This window comes from Dasypus novemcinctus, chromosome 20 (assembly GCF_030445035.2).
Source record: "Dasypus novemcinctus isolate mDasNov1 chromosome 20, mDasNov1.1.hap2, whole genome shotgun sequence".
In the NCBI taxonomy this organism is placed as follows: domain Eukaryota; kingdom Metazoa; phylum Chordata; class Mammalia; order Cingulata; family Dasypodidae; genus Dasypus; species Dasypus novemcinctus.
This window is the reverse complement of record NC_080692.1, coordinates 17,121,562-17,140,805: the sequence shown is the minus strand read 5'-3', so window position 1 is coordinate 17,140,805 and position 19,244 is coordinate 17,121,562. Positions and strand designations below refer to the sequence as shown.

General features: G+C 38.3%; 1 protein-coding gene across 1 annotated transcript in view; it reads left to right on the top strand.

The window, feature by feature from the left end:
• The window catches only part of BCL2L13 (BCL2 like 13), a 123,848-nt gene that overhangs the window by 61,639 nt on the left and 42,965 nt on the right, over positions 1 to 19,244 (top strand). Inside the window, exons 3-5 of the mRNA XM_004456769.4 lie at positions 3,295 to 3,402; positions 5,378 to 5,534; positions 9,143 to 9,212. Coding sequence (XP_004456826.1) covers positions 3,295 to 3,402; positions 5,378 to 5,534; positions 9,143 to 9,212 — 335 coding nt within the window. The remainder of the gene's footprint in view (positions 1 to 3,294; positions 3,403 to 5,377; positions 5,535 to 9,142; positions 9,213 to 19,244) is intronic.

The window sequence follows — 19,244 nt, the reverse complement described above, 5'->3', positions numbered from 1 at the left end:
GTTTGACTACTTGGGGGCCTCTGCAATTCCATATGAATCTTAGGATCAGCTTTTTCATTTCTGCAGAATGGCTGCTGGAATTTTGAAGGGATTACATTGAATATGTAGATTGTTTTAGGCAGTAAGCCATCTTAAAAGTATGTTCTTCCAATCCATGAACATGGAATAGCTTTCATTTATATAGGTCTTCTTTAATTCTTTCAGCAATATTTTGTACCTTTCAGTGTACAAGTCTTTCTCCTCGTTACTTTTTTTTTCCTTGGTATTATTTTAGACGCTGTTGTAAATGGAATTGTTTTCTTGATTTCCTTTTCAGATTTTTTATTACTGGTGTATAGAAGCCCAACTGACATCTGTATGTTTATCTTTTGTGTCATGCAAATTTGCTGAATTTGTTTCTTAGTTCTAATAGCTTTCTTGTGGATTCTTTGGGATTTTCTATATCATTAGGATCATGCCATCTGCCAGTGGGGATGATTTTTCTTCCTTTACAATTTAAATGCCTTTTATCTTTCTCTTGCCTGACTGCTCTCTAGAACTTCCAGTATAATGTTGAATTACAACAGTAACAGTAGGCATCCTATCCTGTTCCTAATGTTAGGAGAAAAGCTTTCAGTCTTTCACCATGATTTGCTGTGTTATTTTTTTGTAAATGCCCTTTATCACCTTGAGAAAGTTCCTTCCTACTTCTGGTTTTCTGAGTGTTTTTGTCATGAAAGGATGTTTGTTTTTGTAATGCCTTTGCTACATCAGTTTCAGTGATCATGTAGGTTTTCCCCTTTGTTCTTTTAATGTGGTGTGTTACAGCTATTGATTCTCTTACATTGAACCATACTGTATTCCTGAAAGAAATCCCTTGGTCATGGTGTATAATTCTTTTAATATACTGTTGAATTCAGTTTACCAGTACTTTGCTGAGAATTTTTGCATTTGTATTCATAAGCGATACTGGTCTGTAGTTTTCTTTTCTTCTTCTGGTATCATGGTAATGCTGACTTCATAGAATGAGATGGGAAGTTTAATCCCCCCTCTTATATTTTATGGAAGAGTTTGAGAGGGATTACTATTAATTCTTATTTAGGTGTGTGGTTGAATTCAGAAGTGAAATCATCCAGTTCTACACTTGCCTTTGTTGGGATGTTTATAATTACTGATTCAGTCTACTTTTTATAGGTCTCTCGAGATCTCTTTCGTTTTGCATCAGATTACATAATTTATATGTTTCTAGGAATTTGTCCATTAAATCTAGGTTTTTTAATTTGTTGGCATATAATTATTCTTATAATCTTTTTTGTTTATGTAAGGTTTAGTAGTAATGTCCCCACTTTAATTCATGATATTTTTTCCCCAAAGATTTTATTTTCTCTCCCCTTCCCCCTCCCATTGTCTGCTCTCTGTGCCCATTTGCTGTGTGTTCTTCTGTGTCCTCTTATATTCTCGGCAGCACTGGGAATCTGCATCTCTTTTTGGTTACATCATTTTGCTGCGTCAGCCCTCCATGTGTGCGGCGCCACTCCTGGGCGAGCTGCGCTCTTCTCACACAGGGAGGCTCAGTGCAGGCACACTCCTTGTGCATGGGGCTCCCCTATGCAGGGGACACCCCTGTGCAGCATGGCACTCCTTGTGTGCAGCAGCACTGCACATGGACCAGCTCCCCACACAGGCCAGGAGGCCCTGGGTTTGAACCCTGGACCTCCTATATGGTAGGTGGACACTCTTACCAGTTCAGCCACACGTCCGTTTCCCTTTAATTCATCATATTATTCTGTCTTCTTTCTTTCTTTTTCTTAGTCAGTCTGGCTAAAGGTTTGTCCGTTTTATTGGTCTTTAAAAAAAAAAAACATCTTTTGGTTTTGTTAGTTCTCTCTATTGTTTCATTTTTCTATTCTCTATTTCATATAGCCATATTCTAATCTTTACTGTTTGCTCCCTTATACTAACTTTGAGTTTAGGTTGCCTTTCGTGCTCTGGTTCTTTAAGTATGAAGTTAGGCTTTTGATTTCTGATCTTTGTGTGTGCACTGCCTTCACCACATCCCATAAGTTTTGGTATGTTTTGTTTTAGTTCATCTCAAGATATTTACTAATTTCTCTTGTGATTTCTTTGACCCATTGATAGCTTAATATTGTTGTATTAGTCAGGGTTCTGTAGGGAAACAGAATCAACAAGAGATATCTGTTAATAGTATGTGATTTTAAGAGTCTCTCATGCAGCCGTGGGGATGAACAAGTCCAGGTTCCGCAGGCAGGCTGCAAACCAGGGGCTCCAAGGAAAGTCCACTGAAGGTTCTTGACAAGTTCTGGGAGACACTGGCTGTCCAAAGATGAACTTGGAAATTCTCACTCAATGCTGGAATCACTTCCCCTTTTAAGACATTCAACTGATTGGATAAAGCGTCACTCATTCCTGATGGCAATCTCCCTGATTGATGTAAGCTATCTATGATTTGCCACTGCAGTAAAGTCAATGGTGACTAAAGTCCATAAATGCCCCTGTATTACAGTTAGCCCAGTGCTTGCTTGACCGAACAACTGGGCACAATTACCTGGCCGATTTGACACAATAGCCTAGCCGTCATAGTACCTAACTCTCAAAAGGATTTAATGAGTTAATCCTAACTCAAAGGATTTAATAATTGGTGGAATGAGCACTTTCCCTACCACCAAAATAACATTTAATTCTATTATTTGGCTTTATTATATTAAGCTTGCTTTCTTTCTTTTTTTGAGGTAATGGGGCCGGTTTATAACCCTGGACCACATATATAGGAAGCTGGCACTCAACCACAGAGCCACATTAGCTTCCCTGAGTTGGTTTGCTTGTTGTTTCTGGTTTTTTTTAGGAGGCACTGGAAATTGAACCTGGGACCTCCCATGTGGGAAGCAGACGCTTAACCTCTTGAGCACATCCATTCCTTCATACATGTTTTTTAAAGAATGCATTGAGTGCAAAAGGAGAGGACTTATCCATATTAATACCAGTCTTTTCCCAACCTCTTATAACTTGAGTTAATGTGCTATTGAAGTTTGTTATTCCCTGTTTCTGACATCTGGAAAGATGGAGGTTCATTCCATTCTTTACATACTTACCGGACTTTACTCCCAAAAAACAAACCCAAATGTTTCTGCTAAGGTCTTTTGTTTGTTTGTTTGTTTGTTTAGCTATTAAAGAATAAATAGTAGGTCTAATCTTGATAATGTGCTTGATTTTGTATTTTCTGACTTAAAATACTACTATAATTCTAACGGTTTCTCTCTCCTGTTTTCTAGAATAACCTCTTTTGTGTGGTTTCAGGGATTCAACTAGGTGTAGCTTCACTATCTGTGGATCAAGAAGTTCTGTTAAAAGTTAAAACTGAAATTAAAGAAGAGCTGAAATCCCTGGACAAGGAAATTTCTGAAGGTCTGTTTGTATTTATTCCCTCGTTTAATTAGTAGATTCTATTTTGGTAGAATTTGTTGGTTTAATTTTTTTTTATAGTAGAGTGTCTCAGTATTACACAACTTACACTGGCATAGAATTATAAGGGTGAAACTGGAAGGTAGCCTTTTTCTTTCCTGAGGGATATGTTTATAAAACTTTTTCCCAACTATACCCAACTGTTTAGATGGTTTGATTTGTATTTGGATTGATTAGATTTCTATTTGTATATTTACCAGTTATAACAACATTAAAGGAAAAAAAGCTGCCTTCATTTTGTATACATACATATGCTACAGACAGCTATGATAATAATGTACATGCCGTTTTGTAGCCACATTTTTTCACTTAACATTGCTTCATAAACTCTTTTAGTTTATGTAGGCATCATGGAGGGATAGACAGGTCTATAAATGGGGTGGGGCACATGGAGGATTTCTGGACCTGGGTGGTTTTTAAAGGGATATATGCCTTATAATAATTCTCTAAGCCCTATATTTGTGTGGTTTTCTTTTCTTTTTTTTTTTTTTAAAGATTTATTTATTTATCTCCCCTTCCTCTCCCCCCCCCACCCCAGTTGTCTGTTCTCTGTGTCTATTTGCTTCGTCGTCTTTGTCTGCTTCTGTTGTTGTCAGCGGCATGGGAATCTGTGTTTTCTTTTTGCTGCGTCATCTTGTTGTGTCATTTCTCCATGTGGGCGGCACCATTCTTAGGCAGGCTGCACTTTCTTTGACGCTGGGCGGCTCTCCTTACGGGGCGCACTCCTTGCGCATGGGGCTCCCCTACGCGGGGACACCCCTGCGTGGCACGGCACTTCTTGCGCGCATCAGCACTGTGCATGGGCGAGCTCCACACGGGTCAAGGAGGCCTGGGGTTTGAACCGCGGACCTCCCATGTGGTAGATGGACGCCCTAACCACTGGGCCACGTCCGCTGCCCTGTGTGGTTTTCTTTATCAGCTTTATTTTACAATGAAAAGAAAAAAAATTTAAGTCTCTAAATTGAAGACCTATCAGTTTTTGTTTTCCAGGAAAGATAAATATCCATAATGATTATCTGACCTTTTATCTGGCTTATAACTTTTAGCTTGTTCCCAATAGTAGGTGTCTTAATTTCCTAGGCTTTTATAGCACAACCTTTTTTTTTTTTTTTAACATAATGGCTACTAACCTTTTGAAGATTTTGTACATTTACATATGTTATTTGGTACACGATCATTCAATGTATTTTACATATGATTCTTATTTATGTATGTATGAAGTATCTTAACCCTACAAAATAGGTATTAATATCTCCATTTTATAGAAGAGAAAGTTGAGACATTGAGAGATAAGGACCTTGCCCTAGGTAAGAAACCAGCAAACTTTTTCTGCAAAAGGCCAGACAGGAAACATTTAGGAGGTCCACATGGTCCCTGTCACAACCACCCAACCTACTCCTGCAGCGTGAAAGCTGTCATAACAGTAGACACACAAATGAGTGTAGCAGTACTCAAATAAATTCCACTGTGGACACTGGATTTTGAATTTCATTTAATTTTCATATATTAGGAAATAGTGTTTATTTTTTAATTTTTTAAAACCATTTAAAATTGTAGAAATTGAGGAGTGGATATGGGTCAAGTAGTTGAGCCATGGTAGGTTTCGGGTTCAGTTCTGGGTGCCTCCTAGAAAAAACCAAAAACGAAAAGCAAAACAAATGAGAATGCCAATCAGGGGAGCCAGTGTGGCTCAGTGGTTGAGTGCTGGTTTCCCACATTCAAGGTCCCAGATTTAATCCCAGGCCCTCAGTACATGGGGAAAAAAAAGTAGGAATCATTTTTGGCTTACAGGACTTACAAAAATACCCTGTGGGTGGATTTGGCCATGGCTTATCGACCCCTGCCCTATGTCATTCAGCTAGCATAGCACAACTTTTGATGTTTGTTAAATTAGGTTTTCCTTATGCCCTGTCTCCAGCCTTCGCCAGCACAGGCTTTGACCGTCTCACCTCTCCAGTGTTCAGCCCTGCTAATCCAGAAAGTTCAATAGAAGACTGCTTGGCCCATCTTGGAGAAAGAGTGTCACAGGAACTGAAAGAGCCTCTGCATAAAGCATTACAGATGCTCCTCAGCCAGTGAGTGGGAATTGCTGAGTGGGAATATGCTTCTTTAGGTCGTCTTTGATCTCTCAGGTAGCACTGGATTGGCTAATAAGGCTTTGTTTTTAGGCAAATGGTATCACTTCTTTTCTCAAATATTTTTCTTCAAGTTTTCTTCTTTTACTTTCCCAAAGCACCTCTGTCTGTGTTGAGTGACTACTTTACATCAAAGCAGTAATTTAGCTGACTAGAGTGGATTAGTTAATTTGTATTTACTTGTAGAGCTATCAGGTTTCAACAAATACTTTCACTGAGTTGTATATATATACAGGAAATATATATATTTTCCTGACCGATTTTTACTGCCATTTCTTCTAGTGACCAACATAAAATAATGGCTAGGGTTTTTGTATATTTGCATTGTAGAGTGGGATAACATTATATATCTGTATTTTGGATCTCAGCTGTTGCTAAACTTTGGGGTTGCATATCTGCCCCTGGAACTACTTCCATATTCTTCTGTTGGGAACTTATTTCCCAGGTATGATTCTGACCATTAAAGCTAAAGACAAGAAGAAAGTAATAGTGAAAGCATATTAAAATTAAAGTAAATCATTTGTTATGAATCTTAAAGATTCATTCCCCCTAATTCTATGCTGAGAATCATTAAGGAATTAGGTACTCATTACAAAAATATTTGTCTTAATGAAGATTGACAACTTTCCAAAACATGGTGAAGACTTTGCCTTCACCACAAGGACCACAATTCAGATGCAGTAAGATGTATGTGGTAAGGCAGTTCCTTGCTTTTAAGTAGGTAAAGTTTTATCACTTACCTTTGTTAGAAGGAAACAGTTTGGGTTTTAGGAAAATTCAGTTTGTTTCTGCATATTCTGGTGAATTGAGTAAAAGTAAAAATCCTAATTATCATATGGGAAGAGTGGAATGAAAACATTTGGATTTCCTTAATCTTTCATATAGAGAAGTTTAAGAATAACTGGAGAGAAGAATATGGGTGCTGGGAAAAATAAATCTTAAATTTGGAGTTACAACAGTGACATCTACAAAATGTTATGATGCCTTAGCATTTTACTGAGGTGGCTTAGGAGCCCCTGCTGAGATTAGGAATAGGTTAAGTGGGTGGGCTTCTTCAACCAGAACAGCTACTTTCATATGTTTTATAAGTTGAGGTTTCATGTAAGATTTAAGGAAAGAAATATACTGCTTTATAAAAAAACAAAATGAAAACTTGTAAAAACTACTGGACCTGGGAGTACTGAGAGGTTTAAAAGCAGTATTATATAAGAAAAATAATATTATTTCTGCATTCCTTTGCATTATCTGCACGAAAAATTGCTTATTTTCTTACTGCAAAGTAAATTACACTTAAAAGAAAATTGTCTTGAATGAGTATTTTTTCCCCAAACCCTGAATAATGATAGTTATTTTTGAAGTTGGTTCCTCAGTTACATATCAAATTAGATATCTTCTTGAAAATTTCTTTCCAGAAATCTACTTTTGTAAGTTGATAAGCTTTAAAATAACTAATTGATTAGAAATACTATACAGCTTGAAGGCTTTTAAGCTTTTAAGGTGTGAAATATATTGCCTATCTTCCAAGCTGTTTTGTTAAAATGAGAAATTAATCTTGACTCGTGTAGAGGAACCCATCAAAAAGGCCCTCCCAACCCCCCTTTTCTTTGCTTTTTTCTAATATCTTGTTAGGGTAGGACCTGTCATTAGGTACTTTTCTTTGCATTAGTTTCCTTTGACTGTTTTAATCTTCTGGATCACTTAAGTGCTTATATGTGTGAACATATAATGTTTCAAATCATGTTTCATTCTGAAGGATGCTAAAGTACTTTAGCCTGATAGACAAACTGCCAATAAGGACAACTGTGACTCACCATCAAACAGTTCAGGAAAGGAAGTGAAGGGACTGATATACACAAGTAAAGCTTCAGGGAGAATATAGGTAGGTAGACCATATAGTATCTGCTGAAGTTCAAGTTTTATAAGAATTTGTTACCTCAAGCCTTCTAAAACTCTATATTAAAGATTACTTTAATGGGGATGTGCTATCAGGAAAGTAGTCTGTAACACCTTATTAAAATGTTCATCACTTACATCTCATCTTCTTTCAGTATCATTATAGTATTTCTTTGATATTGACTTGTATGAAAGAGTACTTCTTCATCAGAATTGTTTTCTGATGTATTTAAACAGCGATAACCACTAGAAATAAAATGCAAGCCACATTTGTAATTTAAAATTTTCTAGCAGCCACATAAAGAAGTAAAAATAAAAGGAATAAAACTAAAGTGAAATTATGTTTTAAAATTTTATTAATATATTTTCTTTAACCCTATTTGTCTAAAAGATTAATAAGTAACCAATATAAAAATTATTAATGAGCTGTTTTACTTTTTCAAAAAACTCGTCTTGGAATATGGTGTGTATATTATACCTCCAGCATATCACTAGCCACATTTCAAATGCCCACTTGCACATGTGGCATCTAGGCATTTATCATGGCACGTGTAAAAATTCTAACTAAAGTGGGAGCAGTGTGGCCTTTAGAGCCAGATAGAGTTGAGTGTGAATTCTTCCTCTACTGCTTGCCAGCTTTGTGGTCTTGGAATAGTCTCTTAGCTTTTCTAAGCCTTAGTTTCCTAAGGTCTAATTAGTAATACATAATATAATGTATGGTATAAATATATACAAAACATAATATAGTAGCCCACCAATGATTAGTATCTGTTACTAATCTTACATATGCATAGGCTGAAGAGAACAGAGTGGCCAGAGTAGAAAAATGCCTTTACAATGGGATTTTTAAATCCTATAAAACCAAGATTCATCTTCCTCCTCTTTCTTTGTTTGATAATATTTTGCCCAAAAACAATGAGGGAAGTATAACTTTTATTACGTCTATTATTCAATCTTTTGCCTTCATATGTTACTTGGGATCAAGTATTGTTTTTTTCTTCATTTGGGCATGAAACCAACCCTTAGAATATAGTCCTTAAAGTTACCCCAGAAATTAGTGAGTGAGTTTTTGTTGTTGTTGCTCAATGATTTGAGTTTTTGGTGTGCAGGAGCTCTCCAGAATTTTATATCATAAGATTCCAAGTTAAAAATGGAGTTCTTTTATTACCCTTGTTTATTCCAAGTCCATGTATTCTTAATTTGAAAAGTCTTCCAGGTGATGTCTCTTTAGTTTTGCAGTATTTTCAAAATTTTAAATGATTTGCCTTTTTAAAAACTTAAAAGTTAAAATTATGCTTTTACCTTTATTAATGAGATAATTTTTAGTTATTTGTTGCTATATTAATCACCCAATTATTTATATGCTACATAGAACTTCTACCAGTTAAGTTTCATACAATTACAAAAAATTTTATTAGAATAAATATCTCATTATATTAACTGCTTTTCCAAGCATGTATCTCTGCCCATAGAGAATGCTTGAAGAAAAATGCATACCACAGTTAAAAGTCTCACCTCATTCAAAACACCTTGTTGATTAATCCTTGTCCCTTTGACAGAGAGTTGAACAACAGAGTAATGACTGTATATTTATTCATCTGGAAATTTAGAATTTTCCTTCTTTGTGACACAGACTTTTAAAAATATCTCTATAGGCCAGTGACATACCAGGCATATCGGGAATGTACCCTGGAGACTGCAGTTCATGCCAGCGGCTGGAATAAGGTATTAACCAAATTATTTTTTCTCTCACAAGATTTTAGAGTGTTAATGATAAAATACAGGAGGAATTGCTAGCATCATAAAAGAGAAAACTGTCAGAGCTCATTATTTAGCATATAAATAAAGCTAGCTATGTTAAATGGATTTTTTTATCATGTGATTCTTTTTATTAAAGCAGCAAGGTTCTGCTTGGCCCAAAATTGTTTCTCCCAATAGTTTGCCACCTTTCCTTCCTGTCTACCCTGAATTTCCCATCATTTCTTTATTTCTCTGTGTTGTACATGACATTTATCTCCAGATGGTTATTTGTTAACATGTGCATTATGTCTTGGGAAGGAAAGAATAAGGGCTTCGTTTGGGGAGACAGCCTTTTCTGGTATTCATAAACAAATAATAGCATTTGCATTTTATTGTTTGCAGAGTATTTCATGTCACAGCTCATTTGATCATCAAAACTATCCCTTGCAGAAGGCAAAATGGGTTTATTAGCATGATTTTGTTGTTTATTTATTTAGACCAGGTGAATAATCAGAGAAAAAAGTTAAATGACTTGCATAGGGCCCCTTGACTAGTAAGAATTTGAGCCACTATACCATACATACTGTTTATTCATAATCTCAGACTGTTTTATCTATGAGAGTCTAAGGGGATGCAGTAGACAATTACTAAACTCAACATGATGAAGATGTGTGGCTGTAAGTGATATGATGCTAGGGATGAGCAAATTCAGTAAAATTATTTTACCAAGTAACCTCTACTCAGAATTGTTTATAATATGGATCAGACCATATGACTTTATGTACCGAATTGATGTACAATATTTTTACTCATTTAAGGCTTTGGAGGCATTATAGAGTAGTAATTATCAGCATAGGGTTTGTAATCAGACTTGTTTCAAATCTCAGCTCTGCCTTGATCTAGATGTGTATCTCTGGATATATTAAAAAGTCTCTAAACTTTGGTTTTCTCATCTGTGAAATGGAGATGATACTACTAACCTGATAAGTTTTGTTGGAATTAAATAAGATAATTTATAAGTGCTTTTTTTTATTAGACAAGTTGTAAATTTACCAAAAAAATCATGCAAAAATAAGAGTTCTCATATACTACCCTACTGTTAACACCTTGCATTGGTGTGGTACATTTGTTACAATCGATGAAAGAACATTTTTATAATTGTACTATTAACTGTAGTCCATAGTTTATACATTAAGGTTCACTGTGTTATTGTCCTATGGTTTTTGTTGTTTTTAATTTTTATTCTAGTAACCTATATAGAACCTAAAATTTTTCCTTTAAGCACATTCAAATATACACGATGCTGTTAATTACATTTACAATGTTGTGCTACCATCGCCGCCATCCACTACCAAAAATACAAAATTAGTTTTAACAAATGGGACCTCATTCCCACGTAGTCACTATTTTAAAGTTTTAGAATGTTATTTAACTGTAAGTCTTTGTTAATTATCTGACCATTTGCTTTCGGTTGCTTTCTTGGAATGAAAAAGAATACTCTCATAGTCATTTGAAATTGTTTTTATAAATAGAAAATGAGCTTGGTTATGATACATTTATTTTTTAAAATTTATTTTTATTTACTTTTTAATGTTACATTAAAAAAATATGAGGTCCCTATATACCCCCCCTCACCCCACTATTTATTATTATATCATACTACAAATATTTAGGTAACTAATATTACTAGCCATTTTCTCTACTTTATGTTCTCTTCCACTCACTCCTGTCTAGTGACTATTAAATCAACTCTCACTTACCACCACCCCACCCCACCCAAGTCCTAGGGCTGTTCTAAAAAATCAGAGTAAACCCCTTTTTTTTTTTTAAAGATTTATTTTTTATTTATTCCCCCCCCCCCAGTTGTCTGCTCTCTGTGTCCATTCGCTGTGTGTTCTTCTGTGATTGCTTCTATCCTTATCAGCAGCACCAGGAATCTGTGTTTCTTTTTTGTTATTGCGTCATCTTGTTGTGTCAGTTCTCCATGTGTGCAGTGCCATTCTTGGGCAGGCTGCACTTTCTTTCGTGCTGGGTGTCTCTCCTTATGGGGCACATTCCTTGTGCATGGGGCTCCCGTACACAGGAGACACTGCTGCATGGCACGGCACTCCTTGTGCGCATCAGCACTGCACGTGGGCCAGCTTACCACACGGGTCAAGGAGGCCCGGGGTTTGAACCATGGACCTCCCATGTGGTAGGCGGACGCCCTATCCATTGGGCCAAGTCCGCTTCCCTAAACCCCATTCTTTACTCTCTTCACTCTGCCTTTTTTCTATTTTCTGTTTCTCTTTAGTCCCTCATCTAGGCCAGGACCACTAATGACTTTCAAGGCTTTGTCTTGAATACCTCATATAAATGAGGCCTGCCAATGAGAATATTACTTGTGCTTCTGAACCCAATATTACCCTCCTTATAAGTCGTCTTTGGCAGAAAAGAACATGGTTTAAGATATCAGGTAATTGAATGTCCCCCCACCCAATCAAAATTATATTGGCTAATTTGAAGCAGTTAGTTTCAAATTGATCTCTCAATTTTTAAAAAAGATTTATTTTATTTATTTCTCCCCACCCCCTTGTTGTTTGCACTTCCTGTGTCTGTTTGTTTTCCTTGTTTCTTTAGAAGGCACCAGGAACTCAACCTAGGACCTCCAGTGTGGGAGGGAGGTACCTAATTGCTTGAGCCACCTCGGTTCCCTGCTTTGTTATGTCTCTCATTATGTTTTCTTCCTGTGTCTATTGTTGCATCAGCTAGCCACACCTGCCCCTTGCGTCAGCTCACTGTCTTGCTTGTCTTCTTTAGAAGGCACTGGGAACCTCTGCTCCCTGCTTTGTTGTGCTTTAATTATGTTTTTCTTCTTGTGTCTCCTTATTGTATCAGCTTGCCACGCCTACCCTTTGTGACAGCTTGCTGTCTTCTTTAGGAGACACTGGGAACCGAACCACAGACCTCCCATGTGGTAGACAGGAGCTCAAGCACTTGAGCCACATCCATTTCCCTGAATGCCTTTTACTTTATTTCCCACCCCTTCTCCCCAACCCTGCTATTTTGCTGTCTGTGTCCATTCGCTGTGTGATCTTCTGTGTCTGTTTCTTTTTGTCTTCTCTTCTCGTTTTCTCCTCCAGGCTTCACCGGGATTCAATCCTGGGGACCTCCGATGTGGGAGAGAGGTACCCTGTTGCTTGTGCCCCCTCAAATCTTGGTTTCTGTCACGTCTCACCTTGACTCTCCCCTGTGTCTCTCTCTTGTGTCATCATCTTTCTGCATTGCTTGCTGCTTGGGCCTGCCTCACCACACAGGCCTGGCACACCTTTACCAGGAGGCCCTGGGGATTGAACCCAGGTCCTCCCATATGGTGGATGGAAACCCAGTCACTTGAGTCACATCTGCTTTCCCAGAATGCTTGCTATCTATCTGTCTGTCTGTCTGTCTGTCTGTCTGTCTGTCTGTCTATCTGTCCATCCATCTATCTTTCTATTTATTTATAAGATTTATTTTATTTCTCTCCCCTTCCCCCCACCTCTGCCAGTTGTCTGCTCTCTCTGTCCATTCTCTGTTTATTCTTCTGTGTATTCTTGTCTGTGGCACTGTGAAATTGTCTCTTTTTTGTTGCATCATCTTGCTGCATCAGCTCTCCATGTGTGCGGTGCCACTCCTGGGCAGGCTGCACTTTTTTCATGCAGGGTGGCTCTTCTTATGGGATGCACTCCTTGTGCATGGGGCTCCCCTACACGGGGGACACCCCTGCCTGGCATGGCACTCCTTATGTGCATCAGCACTGCATGTTGGCCAGCTCCATACAGGTCAGAAAGCCCTGGGTTTGAACCCTGAACCTCCCATGTGGTAGGCAGATGCTCTATCAGGTGAGCCAAATCCGCTTCCCCCAGAATGCTTTTTTTTTTTTTTTTTTTTAAAGATTTATTTATTTATTATTTAATTTCCCCCCCTCCCCTGGTTGTCTGTTCTTGGTGTCTATTTGCTGCGTCTTGTTTCTTTGTCTGCTTTTGTTTCTTTGTCCGCTTCTGTTGTTGTCAGCGGCACAGGAAGTGTGGGCGGCGCCATTCCTGGGCAGGCTGCACTTTCTTTTCACGCTGGGCGGCTTTCCTCACGGGCGCACTCCTTGCGCGTGGGGGCTCCCCCACGCGGGGGACACCCTTGCGGGCACGGCACTCCTTGCGCGCATCAGCGCTGCGCATGGCCAGCTCCACACAGGTCAAGGAGGCCCGGGGTTTGAACCGCGGACCTCCCATATGGTAGACGGACGCCCTCACCACTGGGCCAAAGTCCGTTTCCCCCAGAATGCTTTTTAAATTCATCAGAAGTGGAGCAAAAAGCTGTTTATAAATTGTATTTACAGAATCTTCTCTTTGTTAACAAAACAAAACACAGAGATAAAAGCAAAATATATAGGGTGCATATGCCTAGAAAAAGAATTGGACTGATATTTGCCAAAATATTGAATAATATACACAGTAGTTTATATATCATTAGAGGAAATTTTTCTTTTCTTTGTTTTTTCCTCTTGTATTACTTTTGTCCTGTGTACTTATCTGACTATAGGAAAAAAAGAGAAAGCCAGCTACAGTATCATTGGGCTACATGTTGTTCATAATTTAATAGATGTCCATTAGAAAACTAAATAGCAAAGATAAATGAACTATTTGCCTTGGTTAATTTTTAATGGTATATTGATTCACTAATCAATAGTGTATTAAACTTTCAAGCATACCCAAAAGCAGAGATAATAGTATAACAAATCCCATGTATCCTTCATTCTGCTTTGACAATTGTCATACATGTCTGGTCTTGTTTTCCCCTACACATTCTTCTTGCTCTCTTCCCAGATTATGCTAAAGCAGATTTTAGACATCATGTAATTTTATTTGTAAATATATTAGTATTTTTTCCCAAGGCTAATATCTTTTTCTTATCCTACCAATAGTACTATAATATACTTAAAAATATTAACAGTAATTCTTTAATGTCATCAGAGTCTGCTCAGCATTCAGATTTCCTCAGTTGTTACATAAGTGTAATCTTTCAGGTGATTTGTTTGAATGGAGATCCAAACAAGGCCCATGCTGCATTACATTGAGTTGTTATGCCTCTTAAGTCTTTGTCTCTTTTTTAAAATTGAAATATAATTCATGCACATTAAATTCAATCTTCTAAAGTGTACAATTCGATGGTTTTTAGTATATTCACAAAATTGTACAGCCATCACTCCTATCTGATTCCAGAACATTTCATCACAAGAAGAAACCCCATACCTGGTAATATTCACTCCCCATTTACCCCTCTTCCCCAGCCCCTGCCCTGGCAACAATGAATCTGTCCCTATGGATTTTGCCTATTCCGGACATTTTGTATAAATGGATCATTAAATATGTGGCTTAACAGTGGTTAGGGCGTCCATCTACCACATGGGAGGTCCGCGGTTCAAACCCCGGGCCTCCTTGACCTGTGTGGATCTGGCCATGCGCAGTGCTGATGCGCGCAAGGAGTGCCGTGCCATACAAGGGTGTCCCCCGTGTGGGGGAGCCCCACGTGCAAGGAGTGCGCCCGTGAGGAAAGCCGCCCAGCGTGAAAAGAAAGTGCAGCCTGCCCAGGAATGGCGCCGCCCACACTTTCCGTGCCGCTGACGACAACAGAAGCGGACAAAGAAACAAGACGCAGCAAATAGACACCAAGAACAGACAACCAGGGGAGGGGGGGGAATTAAATAAATAAATAAATCTTAAAAAAAAAAATATGTGGCTTAAGTCTCTTTTAATACGTAGACTTTCTCTTCCCCCACCCCCATCCCCAGCCCTTCTCAATTGCTTAGAAGTTGTATGTCCTGTAGCATTTCCTACATTCTGGATTTTATTAAGTGCATCCATTCCTGAGGTGTCACTTAACATGCTTCTCTGTATCTGTATTCCCTTTCTATTGGTAAGTAGATCTAGAGGCTTGATCACATTCATGTTTAATCTTTGACAAGAGTACTTCATTGACATTTAATAGACTTGTTAAGGCACAGAAGGGTAAAGTAGTAGACTGGACCAAAATATGTAATTTTTAAAATCACAAATATCTATTATACTGGAAGGTACCCTCAGAGCTATAAATTGCTATACTTCATTTCTATACCAGACATTCTCATGTATTCTTTAATAAGAGGATAAAGTTTTTATTTAATTTAAGTAAGTCTAATTTATGGGAAGAAGGGCTACAAGATACATATGAAGCCCTATCAGGGGATTGAATAAGTATGTGGATAAAGGTAAACCAGTAGAAGTAGTTGCTTTTTTTTGTTTTGTTTTTGTTTTTGTTTTTAATTGCTTTTGATGGTCCAAAATATCTCTAGCATTCCATTCCAAAAGCTATTAAAGAAAAACATAGGGAAGCAGATGTGGCTCAGGCAACTGAGCTCCCGCCTGTCACGTGAGAGGTCCGTGGTTCGGTTCCTGGTGCCTCCTAAAAGAAGACAGTGGGCTGGCATGAAGGGAAGTTGCGGCAAGCTGACACAATAAGATGATGCAACAAGAGACATAGGAAGAAAAACATATGAGAGATACAATAAAAACTGGGAGCAGAAGTTCCTGATATCGCCTCAAGAAAATGAGCAAGACAGCATGCTGATGTCATGGGCAGGTGCAGGAAGCTGATGCAACAAGAGACACAAGATGCAAAAATATAATGAAAGAGACAACAAAGCAGCAAATGGAGGTGGATCAAGTGATTAGGGGCCCCCCTTATACGTCGGAGGTCCCAGGTTCAGTTGCTGGGGCCTCCTAAAGACACAGGACACAGCAAGTGCAAACAATGAGGGGGTGGGAAAAAAGAAATAAAATCTTTAAAAACAAAACATAATTTATACGTACCATAGGGATTATTGTTAGCCAGGAAGGAAATGACTAGGAAAAAGAAATTCAAAGGGTAAGATTTTTAATTACTTTTAGACCTTGAAATATGCATAGTGGGACATTACCTGGGAATCCAGTTTTGTTTTAACATTTTTAATGGTAATACGTGGAGAGTGGATGTGGGTTAAGCAGTTGAGTGACTTGCCTCCCACACAGGAGGTCCTAGGTTCCGTACCTGGTGCCTCCTGAAAAAACAAAAACAACAAACAACAAGCAAAACAAATGAAAAAAACAACTCGGGAGCTGATGTGGCTCAGTGGTTGAGTGCCACCTTTCCGCATATGAAGTCCCAGGTTCAATCCCTGGCCCCGGTACCTCAAAAAGAAATAATAATAATATGGGAAAGGGGAGTATATAAAATGAAATATGAGATATAAAGATGATAAGTTGATGGAGCTCAATTGTAGAATCCATGAAGCTTTATGCATGGGCACAAAAATTAGAGCGCAAGTGGGTTTAACTATTTGAAGAGAAGTAATCTTAATTGTACTTAGAAGATAGTGGCTTACAAATCATTTTACAGGCCCATGAAAATAGAGAGAATGTCAAATAGGTAAAATAGATGAGCCTGGTACAGAGTAGTCATCGACTGATTGTATAATGAGTGAAAGGAAAAAAGGAATCATTTCATATGTCATGAATCATTCACCAAGAAGAGTATTGTTAGCCAAATAGAAAATGTTAATCCTCCTGTAAAGCAAAGTCTTTAAGTTTCTGTGCATCTGGAGAAGGATATAATATGGATGGAGAAAATCCTAAAAGGACAGCCTCAATGATCAAAGCAGTGGGGGAGTTGCCATGTAAAGGACAGACTAAAAGATTATTAGTGTTCAACCTGGAAGTACAGTGAATGAGAGGCAATGTGATTAAGGGACTAAAATTAAGAGAGGAGTGAAAGAGGATTGCAGATTCATCATTAGATTATTACATGCTATAAGTAGGTAGCTACCTTTTAACACATGAAAAAGATAAATTTGGAACATATAAACGGAAGGTACTACTTTTTTTTTCCTAAAGATTTATTTTTTCATTTATTTAATTTCCTCCCGTCCCCCAGTTGTCTGTTTTCTGTGTCTATTTGCTGCGTCTTGTTTCTTTGTCCGCCTCTGTTGTCGTCAGCTGCACGGAAAGTGTGGGCGGCGCCATTCCTGGGCAGGCTGCACTTTCTTTCGCGCTGGGCGGCTCTCCTTACGGGTGCACTCCTTGCGTATGGGGCTTCCCTACGTGGGGGACACCCTTGCGTGGCAAGGCACTCCTTGCGCGTATCAGCACTGCGTATGGGCCAGCTCCACACGGGTCAAGGAGGCCCGGGGTTTGAACCGCGGACCTCCCATGTGGTAGACGGACGCCCTAACCACTGGGCCAAGTCCGTTTCCCCATGAAGGTACTATTTTTATATGGCAAGTATAAAATGTTTGCGGCTCATTTCCTTAAGAGGTAGTAGAATTTAAACATGAGTAACTTTAAAATGTTAACTATTAGTAGATTTTTATGGAAGTTAGAGTTTTTTTATATTTTTATGAATTTTACTAATATTATAGAAATGTGTGAGAGTGTAAATTATAATGTAAACTATAATCCACACTTAGTGTCATTGCTCCGAAATTGTTACATCAATTGTAACAAATGTACCACACTAATTTAAGATGTTAATGTGGGAGGGCTAGGGAGCAGGGCATATGGGAATCCCCTAAATTTTTTATGTAACATTTATGTAATCTAAGTATCTTTTTAAAAAACTAAACAAGTGTATTAGAAAAGAAAGAATACAGTCCATCTACAGTGTACAATCAGTGGTATTTGGTATAATCACATAGTTCATTCATCACTTCAGTCATTTTTAGAGCATTTTCATTATTCCAATAATAATAAAACAGAAATAGGCAAAAAAAAAGCCCTACCCCTTAATAATTACCTCTCAATCTCTCTGTGCTTCCACTGCTGCTATTTTGTTTCCATCTTTCTAATTTAATTGTATGTATATTTTGTATAGAGGGCGTCGAACAGTATGTAGTACCTTTTGTCTAGTTTCTTTCACTTAGCGTATTTCCTTTTTTTTTTTCTTTTTTTACTTTTAATGGAAGATTATTAATTTATTATTATACACTGCTGCCCATATTTTTCTTTGGTTGTATTTTTACCTGGTATTAACATATTTTAACATTAATGTACATTTGCTCAGTTTCAAAGATAAACAGTGTTAAATATGCAATATTACCCAGGAAGTCCCAGGCCTTTGAAGTAGATAGGAATGAAGTTCAGCAACGCGGATTCACAAATAATCTTTTAGTTCTACTGCTGGAAGCAAAATACTGAGCTAGATAAACAAGGTTTTTTTGTGGGTTTTTTTCCCCCAATTTTGTATTTTGAAATACTTTCAAACTTACAGATCAGTTACAAAAATAAAACAAATCCCATACAGAGAATTCCAATATACTCCTACCCTCCCAGAACACCCGGATCCATCAATTTTAACCTTTTGCTGCCTTTGCCATGCCATTCCATCCAGCTGTCTGTCAATCTATTTTTTAATACTTGAGTGTAGATTATATCCATCAGGCTCCTTGTACACTTAATAATTGCACCACGTACATTCCTAAAAACAAGAATATTCATTTTTTATTTTTTAAGGAGGTACCGGAGATTGGGCCCAGGACCTCAACATGGGAAGCAGGTGCTTAACTACTGAGCTACATTTAATGATCTTAAATGTAGTTATTGGGAAGTGGATGTGGCTCAACTGATAAGAGCAGCTCCCTACCATATATGGGAGGTCCAGGGTTCAAACCCAGGGCCTCCTGACCCATATGGTGAGCTGGCCCACGTGCAGTGCTGATGGTGCGCAAAGTGTGCCATGCCACGCAGGGGTGTCCTCTGTGTTGGGGAGCCCCACATGCAAGGAGTGTACCCCGCACGGAGAGCTGCCCTGTGTGAAAAAAAAGCTCAGCCTGCCCAAGAGTGGCACCGCACACACGGGGAGCTGATGCAGCAAGATGATGCAACAAAAAGAGACACGGATTCCTGGTGCTGCTGACAAGAATGGAAGTGGACACAGAAGAACACACAGCGAATGGACATAGCAGACAACGGGTTTGGGGGAGGGCGGAAGGGG